Source organism: Diadema antillarum, unplaced genomic scaffold (genome assembly GCF_040938485.1).
Source record: "Diadema antillarum isolate AM-2024a unplaced genomic scaffold, OU_Dant_1.0 seq00001404_RagTag, whole genome shotgun sequence".
NCBI lineage: Eukaryota > Metazoa > Echinodermata > Echinoidea > Diadematoida > Diadematidae > Diadema > Diadema antillarum.
Genome location: NW_027272159.1, coordinates 30,089 through 53,191, shown reverse-complemented (window position 1 = coordinate 53,191; position 23,103 = coordinate 30,089). Strand labels below are relative to the sequence as shown.

Sequence of the window (23,103 nt, the reverse complement as noted above, 5' to 3'; positions counted from 1 at the left end):
CCCCCCCCCATCATATTAGTGGCTTACTTTATTTTTTATCAGTTGTTCCAGGAATGCACACCTCTGTCTGTTCTTTTCATTTCTTCTGAAAGTAATACCTATCTGTAAATTGAAAAGTTCAAAACCAATGTGATTCATATTTATAGAGATATACACTCATAGAAATATATATACCATTCTCGAATAAGTACAGGTGACGCCTGTAATAATCAGAGTCCCTTGGGACTGACTTTTTCTTTTGTTATATCAAAATTTGTTGGAATTGAAGGGAATTATGCACTGGACATTAGTTTCATCAATTCGGGGACCTGGGACCTTTATGAAGACTTACAATTGATTATATAGTTGATTTCTATTATAAGTGTAAGGCAGCCTGTGTGGTGAGGAAATTTATAATCGATTATATCTGTGATAAAATGGGGCCCTGAATGTGTACTTCATTGTAACGAAATTGCATATAACCAAAGCTCCTACTGTAGTGTGTAGGATCTTTGATATAACCATGATCATTGTAATGGGAGCGCCCTGTATACATGTATATCTCTATGGTTCATTAGTGATAGCAGTAAATTGTGGATGAAAGGAATCTTGATTTTTATGGCATTGGGGATGATGGCAGAGATAGCCGACATGATAACTTTATCAGGCAAAGAACTGAACTGAGATATTTGTTAAATTTTGAGATTCCCTTGAAATATATGCATTTCCTACCGAACAGAGAAAAGGAATATGGAAAATGTTTTAACAATACATTGATGCATTGCTGTTTTGCAGTTTGGCGATACCATACATGTCATTGGATGCCTGTTGATTAGCTGAGGTCAGGCAGGATAGGCGTACGTAGCTACGCACCGTAGCGAAGTAATTAGACTACTACTACTGAAGTACATCGACCCTCGTTCATACGTACACACACTGATGAGCAATGCTAGCACACCGTCCCCGATATCCCCCGATCCCACACACACGCACATCACACACTGAGCGGCTTGATACACACAGTACAATGTATTACCATATACACGGCGGAACTAGGTTTTTCAGTACGAGCTCTGTGTGCGGCTAGTTACAAAACTACGAAAACACCGTCGAAAGCCAAGTCCTGCTTTGCATTTATCACATAATATCAAGCACCAATCATGACCGACACGAAGCAAGACCTAGTAGATCCAGCTGATGGCAAGAATGTGCAAGACTTGACGCAGTTTGTAAGTACATTTTATGATATCAATCATTCGCATTCGCCTCATCTCACCACCTCTCAATCGTTCGGTACCGACCGTGTAGTGTCCGTGGCGGTCTGTACGTCTACGGCCGTGCAATACAGCAAGGTCCTGTATTCTGTAAACTCATTAATTTAGTTGATGGGGCAGAATTAATTTCAGGTAGATCATGTCTAGTTTATTCTGCAATAATCTAAGTAAAAGGTCTAGAGGCATTAAACGGACAAGGTTGCCAGGTACTAGTAATCACTCATTAAAACTTTATGTCAATTATGAACAGTGCAAACTCTCGAGCTCTCCTCCCCCCCCCCCACCCCCCCCCCCCCCCGCCATCTCCATTCTTTATCGTCGCGTAGCTGCTACTCTTGTCTCTGCTCTGACTCACTGACACTGAGTGAGTGCAACTGTACTCCTGTAGTACTCGGTAGTAGCCTGTGGCTAGCTGTACAACGCTGTTCTAAATTTCTAGTATGACCATGATGGATATGGGGAGGGGTGCTCCGTTGTGAACTTGATTGTAGTTGTACACATGTATTCCACGTTGTCTATCTCTGACTCTTAAACTTGTAGGGTCTATAACTATGAAGTATAGGCGGTGTATGATCCATGATGTTGATTAGACAGAAAAATTTGAAGGTTTTGCTTTGACACTTCTCTGAGGTTTGCAAGGAGATAGACGGAAGCCTCTCATGCACTGGCACTGGCCACTGCGGGGACTCATCGCAATTGGGTGAGGTACAAACTACCCCACGGCCCATCGGCCATAGCCCATCCGCCTTGATTATGTCTAATTCACAGTTCTACTCCTACACATTGTATTTGTAGATCAACAAATTTAAACTTACATAGTAGAATTAACATCTCATAAATATATTGCACTCACCAGCTGTTTGACATTTTAGGGCAAGTGTACTTTCGCACCTGTTTGTCAAATGATCTCTAAACATGCACAAACTCACTCTAAACATCCAACAGCCTCAAATATTTGCATCTGAGTGAGATTCAAGGCCCGTGGAAAAGGAATTTTTGCCGTTTTGATACTTTTACACTTGTCAGAATATGTCGATCACAGCTAGTTTTCTCTGCGATAACTGTGTTGTATAGGAGCAGACAGCACAGCACAGTGTGCAAAACACATTCACAGCAGCGAGCAGCGCCTTGATTGATCTGAATGTAGCTATTTCATAGCGATCTGAGCAAGTTCTGTGGTATCTGTAAAAAGATAATACTTTTTCTGCCTTTCTCAGCTTGTACCAAGTCGTGGTACTAGCGATTGATTGAGGAATGTTTTTTTTTTTTTTTTTTTTTTTTTTTTTTGTGTGTGTATGTGTATGTGTGTGAATGAAAGAAGATTGTGAAAAATGTGGTTAGAAGACAAGGGTGAAAGAATGTAAAGCCTATACGGCAAGGATTTTTAGTAGGAAAAGGGGGAAGGAAATGAAAGAAAACATAAAAAACCTAGAAAAAATTGAAACAAGTTTTACAAAAGAGAGAGTACACTAAAAGATGATGGAAGGAAAGAAAGAAGAGAAACTTGCATCATAAAGCAAAGCAAGGGATACGTTTGAAAAGAAATGAGGGAAGCAAAGAGAAAATATAGATTGAAAACAGAAAAGCACTAGGTAGATTAAGGCCAAGTAAAAAAAGAAACCAGTTTCTCGTCCTCGCGCGCATCGATTTTGGCCGCCGCGTCGATTTTTTTACTATTTACTATTTTCAAAATGGCGCTGAAAATACCAAGAAATTCATAATTCTCGTCCCAGCCCGCTCCCCGCTCGCATCGATTTTCAGTTGCCGCATCGACTTTTTTGATATTTTACTATTTTTTCGGCCGCCGAAAAAAAAATCGACAATTCACCTACCAATCGTGATGTCTCATTTCTAATTACGCCTTGCGTCCTCTACTTTATAGCTGTAGTACAGCTGTAGCTTCTGTAGTGCGTATGTAATAACGCATGCATTTCACACTGCGAGCTCGGCAAGAAGGAATGACCCACAAAGCAGTTGAACTGTAATTGGATGGGCGCGGGCGGGCGCGGCCTGGGCTGTGATGTACAGCGCACTCGGTACGTCGTGGTGTAGACAGGACGTTGAGCACCTTCTGTACATTTTTCTCGTGCTGTTGCCCGCTTCATGTGCTGCTAGATTGATTGCGCGATGTAACCACATACTAGTCATAGAGGAGACCAGCCAGCCAGCATAGCATGCGCGCGTTCTGGAGCTGGAAAAAAAATCGTGGAGTGCAGTGATGGAGAGAACCGATCTCAAGCGCACGTGTGCACAGCGAACGGCTTTAATACCAGGGCCCCGTTTTATCAAAAGATATAAATCAATTTTAATTTTCCTTACTACACAATCTGCCATAGACTTACAGTTGAAATCGACTTCATAATCAATTCTAACTCTTCATAAAACGGGGCCCAGAGCTGCCAACCTTTGGAAGCACAAATTAGTACTCAGCAGCTCCAAAATTCATATTTTTCCACCAGAATTCGTATTTTTTCAATCTCCCTCTTTTTGCTATTTTGAATTAAACTCGTCGACTTATGAGGCCTACAGGCTCTAAACATATCGTTATGACACATGCCGAAGCATCGAGCTGGTCACCAGCACGATAAAGATGCCAAATGTGTCTAGAAGGCTCTTCCAGACACCTCACACCTCCTACATGCTCGCGTCACCAGAGCCCAAAACCTCACCCGCCAACGCCTACGCTCTCGTCGACCCTTCAGCCGTCATGCAAAATCACTAGCAACCTCCAACTTCAACCTTATGGAGAAATGGCAACATGATTGGCAAGTGACGACAAAGCCCACACAGTTCACCATCCCCCCTGGCATAACCATCCCACCAGGAGCCGATCTCCCTCGTAGAGAGTGGGTCACCCTGAACCGCCTCCGCACTGGAGTAGGTCGCTTCGGGGCCAACATGCATCGCTGGGGCCTTAGTTCCTCAGCAGCTTGTCTGTGTGGTGCACCTGAGCAGACAGCGGACCACATCCTGCTGGAATGTACCAAGCTCGGACCACCTCGAGGATCCCACACTAACCTGACCAACCCATGCCCAGCAACTGTGGAATGGCTGCGGCACCTTCAAGACGTAGCATAGCAGCAGGTCTCATACGCAAGAAAGAAAGAAAGAGACGCAATGTTCAGCGTTGATTGATTGCTTTCTCGCAGTAAATGTGTACAAGTGCAAGTATGTACCTCCAAAAACTTGCTGGGATGATTATGGAAGCTTCCACTATCTAGCAGGGGACGTGGAATGCTTTCATCTTCTCAAGAGAGCTTCTTTGTGAGCGGATGCGATACCGGTACTCTGTTCCGTGTTTCCAATTATCGTTTACTATGAAAACATAATCACGCGTTGTTTTCAGGCTTTTTTCATTTCATTAGATTTTAAACATCAGTCTTTTCCGAAGTATTCCAATTCCTTTTCCCCTGACTGGAATCGGAAAGTCTGCTATAACGATGATCGCAAAATGCCGCGCTGTGTGTGGAAGCGCCGATGTACAAACACGTGGCTTCACTTTCAAGTTTAAAGGAATGCGCCATGTGCTCCTGCCTATAAGAGGTTACTGCAAGTTCGATGAATCGAATGCGCCGTAGCTGAGCTGAGCTGAATGGCTTATTTACGGTAAACATGCAGTTTACGTTCGATACGAAGAAATCATTACGTCTTTCACGAGGGAAAAACACACAAAACAAACAAATAAAATACACCCACAAACGAATGTTAATAGCCAAAACTTTGAAAAGTAATAAGCAGTTTTGATGAGCGTGAACTGAAATTGTCATTACACGTTGTATTTTGCTGTTTATATCACTGCTGCTTCTTGGTATCACTGTAATGATGGCCATGGAAGAAATGAAGGGAGAATGTGACTTACCTGCACAGGTACATGTTTTACTACATTTATGTAGTTTTGGTATAGGCCTACAATAATTCATCATCCAAATGATGAGTGATTATCAAATGTCTTTTTAGAACATGAAGAAACATCTAATGTTTAATGCTATAATGCCACATCAGTATCATTTTGACATCCATCTGCAATTGTACAAGCTAGTTTCCAGTTGAATGTGCTACAATTGTACTGTGAAGAACTATACATACCAGCTGTGTGGACTCAAAAAGTCATAAACACAAATGATAAATAAAGCAGTGTTTTGAATATCATGGAATTAATTTCAGTCGTACATTTGTTGAAAGACATGTTTTATACCTGTTTCAATTAATAGCACAATACATCAGAATTGCAAGTACACTGGTATCAGAAATACCAGTATTAAGATGGTCATTTTCCCTTGACATCTGTAGTGGAAAGAAAAAGCAAATGTATTTCTGCATGCATGAAGTTTCGTTTCAAGTATGGTACATAATATATCTATTTGTTTGAAAATGCACAGAGTGCAGGCAAGACATACACTTGGGACCTGGTCTCTCATAACACAGCTACCAGAGTGATATTTCATTTCATAAATTGGATATAGAAAATAGTAAACCCCTCTCTCGTTACCTTTCTCAGAATTACCGGACGAGAAACACATATTACTTTCATTTTGACAATCCTCGAAAAAATAGTAAGATATCAAATAGTAAGGACCTCCCTCATCGCCTTGCTCAAAAAACCCGGACGAGAAACTGCTTTCTTTTTTTACTTGGCCTAATAGAATGAGAGATGAATCAAAACTTGATGAAAGCAAAGATGAATAGGAAGGAAAGAAAGAATTATCCAGGTTGAAAAGGAAATAAAGAAAATGATTCATTAGAACGACACATTGGAGAGGATAGAAAGGAAAGACCCTTGTAGTTGGAGGGAAAAACCCATGAAGGAACCACACAGCAATTAGGCAGAAGTACAGTAAATAGGAAATTTGAGAAAGTTAGACCAGAGGGAAACCACAAAGAAATGATTGATGGGAAGGAAAGGGAAATTTAGATATACAACAGTGTAGATTCTACCTGTTCAAAAATGAGAGAAAGAGAAAGATATTGTGGCAGCACACACTCGCGCACGCACTCAACTGCTTTGAAGCTACAACAGCTAATGCAGGACTTGGCTGAGGATAAGAGATAAACAAATTTTAGCAATTCAACAACACCATAGAAAAAGTCACTGTGTGGCTACATTCAGACCAAATGATCAACCCTTAATGCATGCGCTGAACCTATTCATACTGTGCTTGTGTACAGAGCAGCATTTCAAGTGATCAAGATTTTCCAACGATTTTACGACACTCGTAAATACTAAAAGTGTTAAACCTTAACTTCCATTTGACTTCGGAGACTCAGAAACAAATATTGTACATTACTGAATAACAGGGGTGAGTTTGTGCATGTTTGGAGATCATTTGACAAACAGGTGCTAAAGTACACTAACGCCGACATATCAAAGATTTGGGTGAAATTTTCATGAGAAAAATGAAAAAGAAAAAACACAGCTACAGTACCACTACCAGCTTGTCGACATGTTAATGTGTAATTACCTAACACTGGTGATAACCAAAGAGTATAGGATCTACATTGTACAGTAGAAGCGCATGAACCGCATGCACTTCTGATACTGTGGTGATAACTGATTGGCGGTAAATTGGTTTCCATGCGTGAGCATCCCCCCCCCCCCCCCCCCCCAACACTGCCACACTATCACGTATGAGAGCCTTCAGTGTCTATAGGAGAGGGATTCTGTGAAGCCAGACGTATGGTAGTCTCAGACTCTCCGTGGAACAAACCCCTGGCAGATCTTTTGGTTTAGCTGTTGATATGCTGTCATTTTGCAGTGAATTCATTACAAACCTCACTCAATTGAATTAATCAGCTTCAAGTTCTACTTACAATAAAAAATTACAAATACATGGAGGTTGTAGAGCCTATATATGAATTTACTTTGTATTCAGGTCTTCATTGTGTGTCTGAAGGTGCACATGTACATTTGTAGTTTAGGTTCTACAATGTAAGTACTACATGTATGACAATGTTTTATATGTAAATGTACGTAGACCACATGATTGCACATGTATGTACAAGTGTGCATGTACTACAGTGGAAACTCGATATAACGAGATGGTCGGGACCGAGTCATTTTCCTCGTTATAGCCGATATCTCGTTATATCAGTAGGCATAAAAGAAGGCATGAAATAATGACATTAATTTGCACATGTGGGACTACCCATCACATTTCAATCAATACTGAAAACTTGATATTGTGTGTGAGGGAATTACTCACCTTTATGGGTAAGAAGATGTTTTTGCCAAGGAGATCCAATATCAAGAATGTGTTTCTTATTAATTGTAGATGTTTGAATTTGTAAACTTATATAGCTTGCGATTGTATCAAGATCGTCTGTGGATTGGTATGTGCATGGTTATCGTATGGGTGTGTGTTGTGTGGAAAGCTTGAATATGGTCTGCACAATGCTGTGTGTGTATGTGACACATTCTGTATGTACATTATGACTGCGTGTGTGTGAAGACGGGGAATTCCCTAAGTAGAAGGCCAATCACAGCATCAGATTGCCTCACACCTGCTAAACGTCATGATGATGTCATGTATACATATGGCCGTCCCACTGACCACATTTTCTGCATGTATCAGTGTGCGTGCACACACACACTTCACACGTACAACATGCAGTGCTAGCTGGAGTGCATTGAAGAAAATGAGATTATGTGTGTACAAGACAGTTTTTGGCGCATCAAGCTTTACAATCTCGGAAGATGATAGCACAAGCGAAGAAAAACTTTACCGAAGGCATTTTGCTTTACCTCGCTATAGCAGGTTTGATTTACTATGTTTTTCTTTGTTTGGAAGTCACAAAATTTATCTCGTTATAGCAGTTATTTCGTTATAGCCGATCTCGCTATAAGAGTAGCATTTTACATAGACTTGTGTGGAAGGAAATTTGGGACCGAGAAAATTTCCTCGTTATAACCGATATCTTGTTATAGCAGTGTTCGTTATACCGAGTTTCCCCTGTATAAACAAAATTTTTGTGGTGCATTAATTTTCGCTTATTTCGCTCTACTTTTGGCTAGCGCCAATTCTAAAACCTGCAAAAACACCTGCACAATTTTCTCTGCATAGTTTAATGGGTTGACAATCGTGCAGTGCGAATTCAAGAACCCGCGAATATGTTTTTGAGTCGCTCAGTGGGAAAAATGAATCGTGCGAAAATATGGATGTTTACAGTACAAAAAATTGTACTTGTACATGTACATTGTAGGTGCCATCATCAATCTACAGCCATCACTCATCAGTTCAATCTACACTGTATGTGTAGAAATGGTCTCGCTTATTTTATGTAAAAACTATCAAAATACAATCATGGTATATCATATTATTATCCTTTTTTGTTCCCAAGTAGTATATCAAATTTGAATAATTCATGTAAAAGTTGAACCACATTTGATTTAGATTTTTCGTCCTCACCCAGTATGGCATGATATGCAAAAATTTACCAAATCTTGAAAATGTTTTAAGTGTTTCTCAAAGGGCACATAATACTGATGGCAACTTTTTTTTTTTTTTTTTGCTTCTTTAGAGTTGATGACTTCTTCCATTTTATATTAAGCAATGCTCATCAATATTGTTTGGATTGTGAAGTGCTATCAAGTGCACTATTCATACATTGGGAGAATAAAGTAGTCTAGAGGAGGAAGGGATGAGTACTGTTCAATGCTTCAAAGCATGTAAAACTGATGTACAAATAGTCGGGGGAGACACAAAACTAACCAGTAACTCTGGGGGGGGGGGGGGGATGTTGTTAGAAGATACAAGGAGGAAAAAAAAACTACTGTATAAGCTGTTATTTTCACGTACAAATATTTCCGCGAATGCGGAGGTCACAGCCATTTTCGCGAGATGTTGTTTTCGCGAATTGACACCGACACTATCATTAATGCGTAGCATCAACCCAGTGCATGGAGATATTTTCGTGTGTTCCTAAATTCGTGATCAAACTGTGATTCGCGAAATACGCGAAAATTACACCCTCGCGAAAATAACAGCTTATGCAGTACATGCTGACTTAGTATTTTATACAATAGCTTGTTAATGTCTGTTTTGCATCCTTTGACTCTAAGTATGTTTTGAGTTTGGTAAAAAGGGATGAAATGGAATGCAACCTGAAGACCAGCTATACTTTTAGTACATGTTGTACTCTACTGCATGATATTCAATGTGGATTTGTATCAGACTGACAGCAATGGGTATAAAGTCCTCTAGCTAAAAATCTGTATAATTTGTAATTTATCCAGTTTTGGAAATCCTACTGTACTTGCCTTTTGAGGACTGGTGAATGCGCTTGGTATCACTTCCATTCATTTAACATTCTGAAATACAGGAACAGTGAAGTAATTGTCAAGAATGCTCTGCTTGTCTCTCCTTACAGGTCCAACAACTTCTGGAACAAATGCAGAACAATTTTCAGGCAATGTCTGACCGCATCATTGGACGGAATATCCTTTTGCAAAGAGTTGACTTTGAAAAAAATATATATATTGGACATGTTTCTAAGCACAGCAAATTTCAAGCCAGAAGTCTACAGATACCCAACATGTAAAGCATTCATATTGTTTGCCCAGCTGTGCTTTTAATTGCCCCAAGCAATGGGGCAAGGGGATTTGTGGTACCCTACATCAGCATTCTAGATAGCTGTTCTTGAGATGAGCTCAAAATTGGTACCTGTGTGCTGTATGCAATGATATGTACAGTGGATATTGCAACTGAATTTTGACCATTCCGAGCTCCTGTCTCTTCAGGAGTTTCCTACTTTTCTTTATAATTTTACTGCATTCTCCTGTGGGAACTGCTCTTTCTTTCCTGCATTGTACTATTGAGCCAAATCATCCCCCCTTTTACAGGTCATAAAGGTTGGGATGTCTGGTGTAGTCATCTACTGTAGATGAAACTACTCTACAATTCAGCTAGTTACAAACGTACTACAGGGAGACTTCTGTAGTGGAACTTGCTCAGTTATAACAAGGTCGCGCTTCTGTAAACAAGATGAATTCAGCAGTTTTCTAGTTTTGTGTTTATTAGCAGGTCTCATATTCAGTGCATTTACAATGGGGTAATGGTTAAAATGAGATGAAATCGGCAGTCCCGATAACCTTGTTATAACAGGGTTTCTTTGCACTGCATTTATGCAATCTGCCTTCTTCCTTGACCCACAAGTTCTCACTAGACGAAATGGGGAACAGGATTGACGACCTGGAGAAGAGCGTGGCTGACCTCATGATGCAGGCAGGCGTGGACGAGCCGGAGAAGACTGACAAGTAGGTTCCGTCGTCCACCGTCTCGGGGAGGAGAATGCATCGCTGTCCATTGCACAGTTTCAGGAGTCCAGACGGTTGCTTCAGCTCTTTATGACCAAGTCACTGTCACATCACTCCCTAGCCTCCTGTCCTAATCCCTCAATTTCAGAGGTGTGAATCCATCACACCAGTTTTTTAAGTGCCCATGGAATAAATTGCCACCATTACTTTTTGATAGTCAGGAATGGCCACATGCCTGCCATCAAAGGCCCTCTGCACAACAAATATGAGCCAAAGAGAAAGGCAGGCAGCTATATTTCTGCATCTCGTTGATATGAGAAGTATCAGGTTTCTGGCAGACTTACATGAATACCTATGTGTCTTCTGGCATAGAGTGTGTACACAGTATGCAGTACAACAGTCAGTGCCATTAATTGTCCATAATAAGCAGTGTTTTACCAACACAGCTTTGTGCCCTCAGCTTCTAATTATCAAATGAATTTATCAAAACAAAAAACAAAAACAAAAACAAACATTTTTAACATTATTTGAAATACTGGGGTTGTGCCCAAGTTTATAGTAAAGTCCATTTTTCAAAAGTTACTGAATTTTGATATTCTTTTTGTGTGCCCCAGCCCCTTATTTTAAACCCCTGCCACCAGTATTTCTTATTGACATGCCTGTGAATGTGACAGTGTCATGCTACAAAAGCATGCACTGTTTTTAACATCAGTGATACTTTTGTGTGAGTACCTGGTGGAATTTTTCTCCATGAGCCATCTCCCCACCAGGAATAGTTCAACCCACATACAATGTATGCATTATTTGTTAACCATCCCATAATTCTTGATTATAATGCTCCATTTAAGAAAAGTCAAAATTGTGCATTGTTCCCAAATGATTCTCTTGACGTTATTATGATATGACTGAGAGTTTGATGTCTAACCGTTGCAGGGAACATTAGAATTTTGTGTGCCTTGAAATTGATTAACCATTTGTTATCTCTGAATGTTCTGTGGTGATGATATGGACATTTAAAGAGAGAAAGACGTTTTTGGACTGGAGTCATAATAATCGTGCATTGCCAAGTCACGTTGTTAAGTCTGTAGTGTTTGGTTTGTTTTTGCTTTTGGGGTGGCAGAAGAGTTTCAGTCCTTGTTCCCTCATGTCCAAGTATTGGCAATAATAGGAAGCTTCAGTCTTTCTCCCAATAGTCTGTGCTAACCCTCCGTGTTGACTTCTGGACCCACTGGCCAGCACTCTGTGCTATTTCCTAGCTGTTTGTAAATATGTGAATACAGTACATAGTACATATACCTGTGTACTTAGTTAATGTTAGTCATGTGTGCCTTCAATCAATTTGGTCCTAGCTGAGAAAAGTTGTTACTTAATCGTGTCGATCTCTGAGAATAGATAGCCCCACTTCCCTGCATGAAAGTGAGAAAGATTGTATGCGACTTACAAATAATTCGTGAAATGTGGTCTGCCAAAATAGAATGGTATACTACAGTAGTTAGTTGTTTTGCCAAGCAGTTGTCAAGCGTTGCTGTGTATAGAGATGTTGTCAATGATTCAGAATTTGTTTTGTGTGTGTTTATGTCTATATGTGTACATTGAGCCAACATGTTTTCTATTTATTTTTTGCTTAAGTAGATTTTATCATTGAATCTGTACATGAAATAGGTGTAAAGAATATAAATAATCATTCTAAGAGACCATGGTTAATGATCATGTGTGAAAAATTTGAAGTGTTTGTGACAATGCTGTTAATTTGTCCAAGAATAATAATTGTACAATACAATTAAAAAGTTGCTACATGCATAATTGATTATGAAATCATAGTGTTTTTAAGTAGGTCTCATGTTGATTCTTAACTCATCTAATATTGAACTAAACAATGGAAAATACAGAATGCAGGAAGAAAATAATACACTCAGTACATTGTAGATGTGAAAATACAATTCATACAGTGTATATTGCCACATCACCTTGGACAGAATCTGTTTTGCATCCATACTAGTTGAAAAACTGTGCTGCTGTAATTTTTTTTTTCTTTTTTTGAATGAACTGACAGAGAACAGTATAGGGTGTTCTTCATCGTTGTTGGGGAAGAAAAAAGGGTTGTTGATGAAGATGAGAGAAATTGGTCTCATGCGCAGTGTTTTTCACATTATTTCATCTTCATGTGCATCCATGGTTACCCTCATTCCACGACCAAATTGCTTGAGCCAGTCTCATTGAAGAGCACATCTGTTGCTTCTCTTTGGTGTCTGATGCTCAGCAAGAAGATTATTATTTTCATCACACATGTTGGCAGTGAGTGTTACTTACAGAATAGGTACAGAACTCCCAACATTTTGCAGGTAGAGATATTATTGTATTATACCGATATTGCGTATATTTTGGAAGTGTAATCAACACTCGGCATTCCCACAAGTTATATTTTCACCAAAAGAGTACCAGCATATTTTTCCCTGCAGCATGCAGCGACGTGGGAAAATAGTCTTGTAGGGAAAATATAACTCCCAAGGGACTTTACAAGGGACTGTTTCATGAAACTTTTTGTCAGTGATTTACACTGACAACTGTTAAAAGCTACTGAAATCCTTGCGTCTGATTGGCTGATAGCAAATTTGTCGGTGAAAACCTCCGACGAACTCGTTGATGAAACGCCCCCCAGGTGTCTTAACTGTATGACAATATACAAGGTAATATTTGTTGTATTATAATGGTCACCATAAGTATGCAGCATTTCATTTGAGCCCCATCAGCAGACAGTCAACTTCTGAAATTATCACATGATGTGACGTCATCGCTTGCAGTACATGGGTGATTAATTTCGACCCTCATTGAATGAGTCATGATTGAATTATGTCCAATTGCTGACCAATATTTGTGTAGACCATGTGATATTTCATCAAATTTGAAGGGAAAGGGATATACATGTACATGTATGTCTAGTTTTCATTCCTCCCATGATGTACATTGTATGGGCTGTAACTTCCAGAAGCAATCACCCCACCGAATGCCTATTGCAAAAGCTTGACGACACACTGCCGTAAAAGACCCCTTACGAGTAAGACTACTTAATAATGCATGTACAATGTATCATTTTGTCATGCATTGGTGCAATTGAAAATGATCATTTTAGTTGATAGACGTTTGTGTAAACATTCATACCATCCGCATGCAGTGTCCATGGAGATCAATATTGCTCTTGAATCTAAAAGTTTTACTATACATAGGTCAATTGCTGCTATTAGAATGATTTGAAGAACATTCATCACCATACTTTATACACAAAGCTATCAATGGGTCCATGCTGGCTGGATTATAGACCCAATCATTAATTGTCTCTGTCCTGTAGTGCCGACCAATTCTTTTTAGTCATTCATGCATTTGAGTTTTGGTTTTTTTTTTAAATGCAGTGTACAGCTTGTATGATACAACTGTATTCGTTATTTCTACACAGTGGCAGTCATTAACTTGAGTAGATGAACTACAGGATTATTCTGCATGTTGAAGAGTGCAACTTTGGAGTGATACATATGCAAGTTGAAATAAACGCAATGTATGACACTTGGATTGGAATATTACCTTTGTGTATTTTTTATTGATTAGTGTATCAAGTAGGCCCTACATGTACAGTAGAAAAAACAAAGTTCCTGTTCGTGAATGTAAGTCGGTACAAAGTAAAAGTAGGCAGTGAATTATGTGTGTGTGCGTCCATGTGTGTGTGTGTGTGGGTATGTTCATTTGTATGTGTCTGTGTTTCCATGTGTGCATAATATGCATATACATGTATTATATGATGTATGTTGATATACATTCAATACATGAAGAAACAGATATAAAACATGGATGGATGGATATAAAGGGATGTGTGGCGTGCTGCTCTGATGCTCGTGATTCAAATACCCTGGTAGTCTACCTACCATGTCATTTGTACAGAGTACATGTACATGTATTTAATTTTCTTGCCTACCCCCATGATATGTTTCAGTTTACCTAGTACATTGTACCATGATTTACACTCCCGTTATAATGAAGTCCTCGGGACCAGCAGTTTTCTCTGGTTATATCGAAATTTTGTTTTAACCGAACAAATAAACAATTAAAATACATGGAGCTGATAATGTTGCGGCCTGAATTTTTACTTCGTTGTAACTGCAATTTCGTTATAACTGTGTTCGAGTGCACTGTACAACAAACCTGCAATAGAAAATAAAAGAAATCAACATCACATCTCATTTTAAGTTTGTCTTCACATACATGTAGTTTATTCTGCAGAATCTCTTTAGACTTCCCTGCCAATGTTCTCTAATCTGTCTCATCTTCACTCTTGTAACTTATTAGTGCAATGATATTTCTTCATACGAGTAATGGAGCACGAGCTCACAGGTCGGAATGGCTGAGATACAATTGTACTTGTATCTTTCTTGTTTTGAGTAATACATTCACTATACAAATGCCTTCAAAATTACTTCACTGTATGAAAGTTTAAGTAGCAATGTAATTGTAGTTGCCAATTTGCTTGAGTACAAGAATATAATTTCTGCAGCCATACAACTCCAGGATGAGATACATTGGGTTCCAACAGTCACTTCTAGTGACAACTAATATGTAACTTCAGTGGAAACCCGATATAAAGAGATCTGGGGTCCGTTGCATAAAAGTTACTATTATGGTAACTTTGCCATCTAATGGTACTGTAAAACGAGAAATGTTCGCGTGCATTTTAATTTCGCGAATTTCGCGAGCGCCAAGATTCGCGAAATTAAAGTGCACGCGAAATTTCTTATCTACACTATATGCACTGAACGCAAGAGGCAATTCGCGAAAATTTCTTGCCACGAAAAAGGCCGTCGGCTCCAATTCGCGAAAATTTCGTGCCGCAAATATATCATGTTTTACAGTAACTTCCATGGAATTCTTGATTTTGATTGGCTGTTGAGTATTGTTGCCATGGTAGTTACCATTGGACGGCAAAGTTACCATAATAGTAACTTTTATGCAATGGGCCCCTGGTATAACAAAGTACCTATAACGAACTCATTTCTCTGGTCCCAAAGAAAACAATTTTGCTTTATTCTGTTTTGTTCATTGACAACTGATCTGACAAAGTATCTAACATAGCAAACAAAATTTTCTGGTCCAAAGGACCTTGTTATAGCAACTTTCCACTGTAGTATTACACTGTAGTATTACACTGTACAGCATAGTGGTCCTAGGAGGAGTAAAGTGTGGAATCGTTCCAAGATTTCAGCATGCATCTAGCAAGAATGGGTGGCAAGCAAGCCCATCATTTGGCCCCTCTGTTTTTGTCAGCTTTGGAGTCCATTGCACTTCTGTCTTATAGATACAGTGTAGTATCATCATTTGCAGAACACATGTGGGGCTGTAGTAGTTTAGTCTCCACTTGCCACTCACAAAGATAAATATGAGCCTACACTTCTGCCATCTGGCACCGTTTCCATGACGGCAGCCATTGTAACATTTGCAAGAGGATCAATGAGTGCACTTGGGGAGAACTTCCAACATCCGTGTTTAAAAATTCTCCCTGGTCATCGGAGTGGGAAAACAAATTTTTTGCAGCCGCTCTTGCAGTGGATCTCCTTCACATCTGACTCCGTTTCAATGACTGCAGCCGTTGCAACATCCTCAAGAGGATTGACACAAGCGTTTCTGAAGAATTTCCAAGCATCAGTTTATAAGTTCTCCAGTTCATCCGAGTGGGAAAACAAATTTTTTGCAGCCACTCTTGCAGTGGATCTCTTTTGCATCAATGGTCAAGCTGCCATCATAGCTGAGAAGTTTATCCTGTCATGGACAAAAATATTAATCGAGGATTAGGATGAGCAGATTGGAGTGGATTACCGCAAGAGTAGCGTGCATTTACCATATAAATATGTATCAATAAACAATACGAAAGAGATGTGTCATATGATCTGCCACTTATTATTAACCCTTCTTCACACAGACAACCCAACGAGGAGAATTTATGTATTGCTTTTAGTTATCAAGTGTTTTTTATCAGCATTAACTCAGTCCATCCACAAATGTTTCACACATCTTCAAACTCGCTTTAGCCTTTTTCCATGGAGAATTTTCAATTTGGAGAAGGTATGGAGTGGAAAAGGCTACAATATGATAACATAATACATGTACATCAGATAAATGCAGGTTTATCTCTGAAATAGGGAGCTGATATACAGACTAAACACTTTCTATGAAATGGCAGTGATATTCATACGAAAAGTATGCCACTATACTCTCTGACACCAAATATTTCCCACCTGTAAACTGCGTAAGCTGGCTGCATCAAACTTGGCCGACACGTCTCCAACACACCAGCAGAAACTTATATGAAAGGATGGATTCTGTCAAAGCAATGTTGAAAGTTCCAAAAATATTGATAACACTTTGGACAGAAAATTTGTCACACTGGAATACATATCTCATCACAAATATGACCTACAGTTCAATTGAAATGAATGAAGATGATTAAACACATCTAGTTTTGTTGTATAATAGAGTCTGTGTATCCATATACGTATACATCCTTCACATACTTGTATCATAAGACTTGTGGGTATTTTCAAAATCAAACACTGCAGAAAAACTGTCTCTTGGTCTCACTCATACTGAAAATGACATACAGTCAACCTTGCCAAAGTCAAATGCAAAGGGAATTGAAGAAAATCTTTGACTTGTGTGGTTTTGAATAATCTGGCACACAACAGAATAAGGACATGTTTACCGGTATATCCACCCATGGTCGAATTTTTCTTTTGACTTTAATAGCCATTTTTTTTACCTGTGCATGGTTAACCTATATGAGGTTGACTGTATATTCACTTATAGATATACATCCCGTATCATATCAAATAGATTTGGATTATAGCAAACTTCTGACTTTACCCTCTCATGACTTCATTTTACAATACCACTGACATTGTTCAGAAACAGGTTGCCAATGATAACTGAAGAGTAAAGTAGAAGTACCTTATAGAAGCAAGGCAGGGAGAATTCCGAGAGACATTCATCGGAGAGGGCCACCAGATCGCAAAGTGTGTCATGGCCTGCACCGACTTTCAAACCCAGGAACGTCCTGGAGGTCAGATACAAAACAAATCCCTGCACTGTTTGTGATATGACCATATACCAAATGCAAAATATCATTCAATATGACACAATAATCAACACCATTCCCCCATATTTTCATATATTACATAACCTACATACAAAAGTGTACATATCACAACCTACCTGTTTAGTAAGTACATGTATATCATTACCATGCCATAATGAACAATGCACTTTTCTCTAATTCACTTCAAACACACGACCCAAATATTTTGCTACACATGCTTTAAGTGTCCCTTTTGAACACCACCTACTAACAGTTGCTAAAAGTATACCCTTTGGTAAATATTTTATAAGCTATTGTAAAGGCAAAACCTTTCTAGAATTTTACCATGTCCCTAAACTTAAAGTGGACACTGTCAAAGATAACAAGTCTGCCACATGCCCTCACAATCTTCATCCATATCTCAACGATATCCTGAAATTACATCTTGTACGCGAAAACTCCATAAATGCTATGGGCCTCCAAATGGCTCAAGCGTGATCCCAACTGACAAAAACATAAAATACATGTATTAACAGAAACCCAACCTGGTTTTCTCGTCATTGGTGAAGATGTCTACCCTCTCCAAATGACACTTGAAGGAACGTGTAGCAGCAATCAGACCAGACAGCGACTTGGTGAAGGGCTCGATCCAGTGGTGCTGCAAACAGACAGTGCGCGATAGGCTGATGTGAAGGTCATCGCTGGGTTCAAAGGTCGTCCCTTTCGGCAGATGAGTCATGAGCAACTCTGCCAAATTACGTAGATTGGAGCTCTCAGCTGTAAAGTTTTCAGGTATATAATTGCAAATTCTGTGATAAAACCAAACACTAAGCAAAGAATAATGCTGGGTTCTTGGTGACTAGACAGTTACAGATTGATTATTCCAGCTACAACAGCATTAATGTTATCAGCTGTTTGTATTCTCAGTGGCAAGCAACCAAAGATATTTGTGTGTATGTGTAGTAAATATACTGTCAGACATTTTCATTGTCTTTTTTTTTCAAACAATTGCAGTGTATCAGTCTCAAGACTGGCAAAGTTCCAGACATCAGTTCTCACAGTTTCTGAAGCTCAGTGAGATGTTTCTAGATATTCTTGACTCACTGGTGATCTGCTCTCAAATAATTTTACACAAGAATCATAATAATAGTTAATATCAATCATGCTGATTGAACATGTTGCCAATAGCGAAGGGAATAATAGCATCTAAAGTGTAATTTAGAGTGTACATAATACACCTATGGAAAAAAGCCTGAACTTTAGAGAATAAATGCTACATGTACCACTCCTGTTATATACCTATTTTTCATTTTGATGAATGACGGACGATTTCTACAAATCTTTTGCCAGTGAATCTTAAATCATTGAGGATGGACTGATTCTGCTACAACTCGCATTTCCCATAGACACCTGCCCGAGCATACTCGGGACTCATCCTCAACAGGCTGATTTCCTGCAAGTGCAAATTAAAATACTTTTGAAACATCAATGTAGCAAAAACAAATCATAACCCATAGTAGCAGCAAAGTTGGTCTGGCACACTTGATCTTACCAGGAATGTAGACATATGTGGCCCAGTTGCCTGGAACGTGATCAAAGCTTCGAATCCTGCCTTGGTGATTGCTTGGATCACTAGCCTCAGCCGGGTGCCTGGATGATCCAAACATCGACAGGATTTCGGGAGGGAGTTCCAGCGTTGGCTGAGGGATGTCACCAGTCTTCGAACAGTCATTCAGCTCTTGAGGCAAATAACATGAAATAAGTACCAGTAAATACAAGCACATATGGACAATAATACTGCCATTATGTCACTCTTCACATAATTTTGGACCATTAATTCACTGTAACCACATCCTCTCCTCGTATGCAAATTGTCTTTTATCAAAATTGCTGAACTGTGTTTTTCTCCCTTTAATTCACAGTCAGGTGCAGCTTACATCTTTCCCCAAAATATTAGCTTGGTGCTCGTGGTGTCATTTCCCCAATTAGAGACAAAGTTACTCTTTTCAGAGCTTTCTGTTAGATTTGAATATGGATTATTGCGTAAGTTCAATATTTTACATATTGACGGGTGAGAATGATAAGGGCATTAAGTTGCCACTAAACCCTCAGGCCCAAATTCACGAAGATGGGACAATCTTTGTCCATGGTTTAAACCATTGACAAAAGTATGGGGCACCAATTGTCGCATGGCCTATTTTGTTATGAAATCAGTCCTTCTGTCGACAAAATATTAACAAAATAATAATTTTGTCGACAAAATTTTAACATTTTGGGTCGACAAAACGACTGATTTTGTAACAAAATAGGCCATGCGACACTTGGCGCCCCATACGTTTGTCCATGGTTTAAACCATGGACAAAGAGTGTACCACCTTCATGAATTCAGGCCATAGTGTTTGAGGCAATTTACCGCCCTTCTAATTCTCAACCGATGATATAAGAATATTTGAACATGTTTGAAAAGCAATCACAAAAACATAAATGATTGAAGTTGAGAGGAAGTGTAATGATATATGTATCTTTGAAGACACTAAAGTGATAAGAATGCAAAGTTATAAATCCCCAAACTACATACATTGTATTGTAATGTATGTTTTCTCATGATATAAAGACACTGGTACCGGTACTTAAGGATATGACAGTGCCCCAGAAAAGTAGCTTCATGATCATCACGTCTACTGATCTTTAAACAGTGTTTTATTTGATGTTTACTTTCCCCTGTACATGACTGATTCAAAGCATGATCCTTGCATCCATGCTCAGCTTGAAAGTGACTAAAAATTGTTTCTTGGGTTTGTCTCATTTTTTTTTTCAAACACAGACTACTAGAACAATTTGCAACTGGATGTTCACATGTAACTGATCAAATAACATCATCACCTGACCTTCACTTAATGAATCATTTGTTAAATATTGACTCCTTTTCAGCCTCGATAGTACTATTATGTCTGATTTCCAATGGCAAATAAACTGACAAAAAAGTTAAAACTAGGATTTAGGGCAAATAGTTGTACAGGGCACCCAACAAACGATCAACTACGTCGCTTGTTAGGACGTGGACATTTGTTTCATTTCTTAAATTCTATTCAGGCTTAAAACATTATGGACAGAAAGATCCGTCTGTCCGGAGGAGTCTTTTATTTTTTTGACGTTATTGCTGGAGGGGATCTGTGAAGCCAGACGCAGTCTCCTCGGAACATATCCCTGACGACCAGATACAGACCGATCTTTCGGTCAAAAAACATTACTGTTTTTTTTACACAGGTGATATTTCATATTCAGAGAATAAAGGCCTAGAACGCGAACGTGCCTAGATCTAGATCTACATCCATTTGTTCTACTAGTAAACTGCTTGCACTCCATGATATATATATATAGTGAGGTGCCTGCACCTCGTCAGGGGCCCAAATACCGTCACCCCGCTTAAAATTGTTTTAAGCGCACTAAACAAAAATTTATGCCCGGGACTGTGTTCAGTAAGCTTGAAACTTGGCAGGGCTACCACAACCAAGCAAATTGTGGTGAAAACCGAACAGTTTTTCACGAAAATCTGAAATTTAATTGAAATACGTGTTATAAGTATCACCACTGTCCCCGCACGAATCTTTTACGTGTATGTCTATGGGAGCATCACGGTCACCCGCGGCCGCACACGTCTTTTACGTACTTTGTCTATGGGAGCGCGGGTGACAAGTTGCGGGCCCCTTCCTTAGCGCGCACTTTTTTCGCATTGTTCCCGTTTGACGACGATAGCAGTAAATTTTCAATATCTATCAGTGAAATTTAGGTTCCATTGGAATTTTCAGCATTTTTCCTGTATGTGAGTTGGATTTCAAAGAATTTCAGTGGCGAAATGTGATTCAAATATGCGCAAACATTAACTATGACGAGGTGCGGGTCACCCAAATATATATATATATATATAGATCTATATATATAATATGTTGTAAATACACTACTTTGTGGAATTTGACTGGTGGAACACACATATGGTTGCACTCTCACACACCAAGTGCATACCTGGGGCACTGGTAGTGCTAGTGCAGGGGTATTAACTAATCTTCACAAGCATGAAGCTGTACTTCACGCCAATAACGGAAGAAGAAGCTTCGAGTGTGAGTTCGATAGACAAGTTGTAAATGTGTTAGATAGACACTAGACATATGCAAACAGTAAACTAGAGTTAGGGAATCACTAAGAGAGTTAAAATTACAGGTAAAGTTTATAGAATGCGCACAAGCAATATAGTAATACTAAGACAGCGATTGAGAAGAACAGTAGGTGACATCAATTAAAGCACATGGGACTTAGCTGAGTCGATCCACTTCAGGCTGATTAAAAATAATGATAAAAAATACACGGCATGAACATTTAGACGTCTATGTCTCTTTCATACTTCGCTTCTTTATCTGATGATGAATGACGCCATGCTCGCTGTCATCATCGCTAGAACTGCTTTCACTCTCGTAAGATCTCAGCGCCTTTAGTCCAGCCATTTTGTACAACTACATTCGGCTTCCAGCGCGGCTGGTAATGGCAGTGCCCAACCTGCATGCCCGCGCCCGCGCCAGGCGCCCCGGCCGGCCGGGCGGGTGAGGGCCACAGTGTCCTGCCCTGCACCGAGCTTGCCTGGCGTGCGTGGGTCGGTGCTAGTACCCTGTACTTACCATCAAAGTGCGATTTTATTTTGATTGGTCCACTTCCCTGATTGGTCCGAAGTTCATTCAGGATCATGCATCCTCGTCCTCCCACCTTTCTCTCGCTCTTATTTTTTTTTTCTCGCTCCCTCTCTTCATCCCTTTAATTTAATCCCTTCAATTTTGATCCATCCATCCCATGCATCGACAGATTATCTATAAACATCAATCTCCTCTGTCCCGCTTTCCATTCATCTCCGCGATTCATCTATATTCATCTATCTTTCCATTCAGCATTACTGAGTAATACATGTCTGTCTACCCATCTATTACAATACCTATCTACATATCTACCCATCTATCTATCCATCTATCCGTCTGTCTATCTATCTACCCATATCTACAAATACTAGTACCTGTCGACTATCTCTCTCTCTAAATCGATATGAGTAATAGATCGATCTACCTATTGATTTTATATTTTCTATTGACACATTTCTTAGAGTATTTCCCCCCCCCAAAAAAAAAAAAGCCAAAAAACAAAACCCCCAAACAAAACAAAACAAAACTGTTTTCTGATTTATAACAAAGACATGTTATCAGCAATATTTTTTTTTAATAAAACATGAATTAAAAAAACAAAACATTGTCACTAACGTCCCCTGGGGCCCGTTGCATAAGACTTACCGATGAATTTCAATGGTAACTACCGTCAAAATTAGGCGTCACAGCCAATCAGCATCAAGGATTATAAAATTTACCTCCCTCTCTCTCCCCCTCTCTCTCCAACTCTCCCCCTCCCTCCCTCTCTCTCTCTCTCTCTCTTGTCAATGTCGAACTGGTGGGCTG

The 23,103-nt window shown here is 39.4% G+C and overlaps 2 protein-coding genes across 2 annotated transcripts; one reads left to right on the top strand and one right to left on the bottom strand.

Annotated features, from left to right (window-relative positions):
• The first annotated feature begins 1,049 nt into the window (after window positions 1–1,049).
• On the top strand, window positions 1,050–11,565 carry LOC139709081 (uncharacterized). The gene is made up of 3 exons (XM_071621043.1): window positions 1,050–1,208; window positions 9,618–9,684; window positions 10,410–11,565. Exons 1-3 carry the CDS (start codon window positions 1,140–1,142, stop codon window positions 10,505–10,507), a joined length of 234 nt encoding a protein of 77 aa, XP_071477144.1. The 5' UTR covers window positions 1,050–1,139; the 3' UTR covers window positions 10,508–11,565.
• A 4,641-nt stretch (window positions 11,566–16,206) lies between these two features.
• LOC139709078 (U6 snRNA phosphodiesterase 1-like) lies at window positions 16,207–22,120 on the bottom strand. The gene is made up of 6 exons (XM_071621041.1): window positions 22,014–22,120; window positions 19,167–19,352; window positions 18,160–18,391; window positions 17,488–17,593; window positions 16,779–16,862; window positions 16,207–16,302 (listed from the first exon to the last, which is right to left on the bottom strand). The coding sequence occupies exons 1-6, from the start codon at window positions 22,111–22,113 to the stop codon at window positions 16,207–16,209; spliced, it is 804 nt and encodes a 267-aa protein (XP_071477142.1). The 5' UTR covers window positions 22,114–22,120.
• Window positions 22,121–23,103: the final 983 nt, after the last annotated feature.

Coding starts and splice junctions, on each gene's coding strand:
- LOC139709081 (XM_071621043.1), top strand. CDS start 1,140: ATGACCGACACGAAGCAAGACCTAGTAGATCCAGCTGATGGCAAGAAT. Junction 1,209..9,617: donor TGCAAGACTTGACGCAGTTT/GTAAGTACATTT, acceptor CTCTCCTTACAG/GTCCAACAACTTCTGGAACA. Junction 9,685..10,409: donor TGACCGCATCATTGGACGGA/ATATCCTTTTGC, acceptor ACAAGTTCTCAC/TAGACGAAATGGGGAACAGG.
- LOC139709078 (XM_071621041.1), bottom strand. CDS start 22,113: ATGGCTGGACTAAAGGCGCTGAGATCTTACGAGAGTGAAAGCAGTTCT. Junction 18,392..19,166: donor CACATATGTCTACATTCCTG/GTAAGATCAAGT, acceptor AAAACTTTACAG/CTGAGAGCTCCAATCTACGT. Junction 16,863..17,487: donor CCCTGCCTTGCTTCTATAAG/GTACTTCTACTT, acceptor TTGCTTTGACAG/AATCCATCCTTTCATATAAG.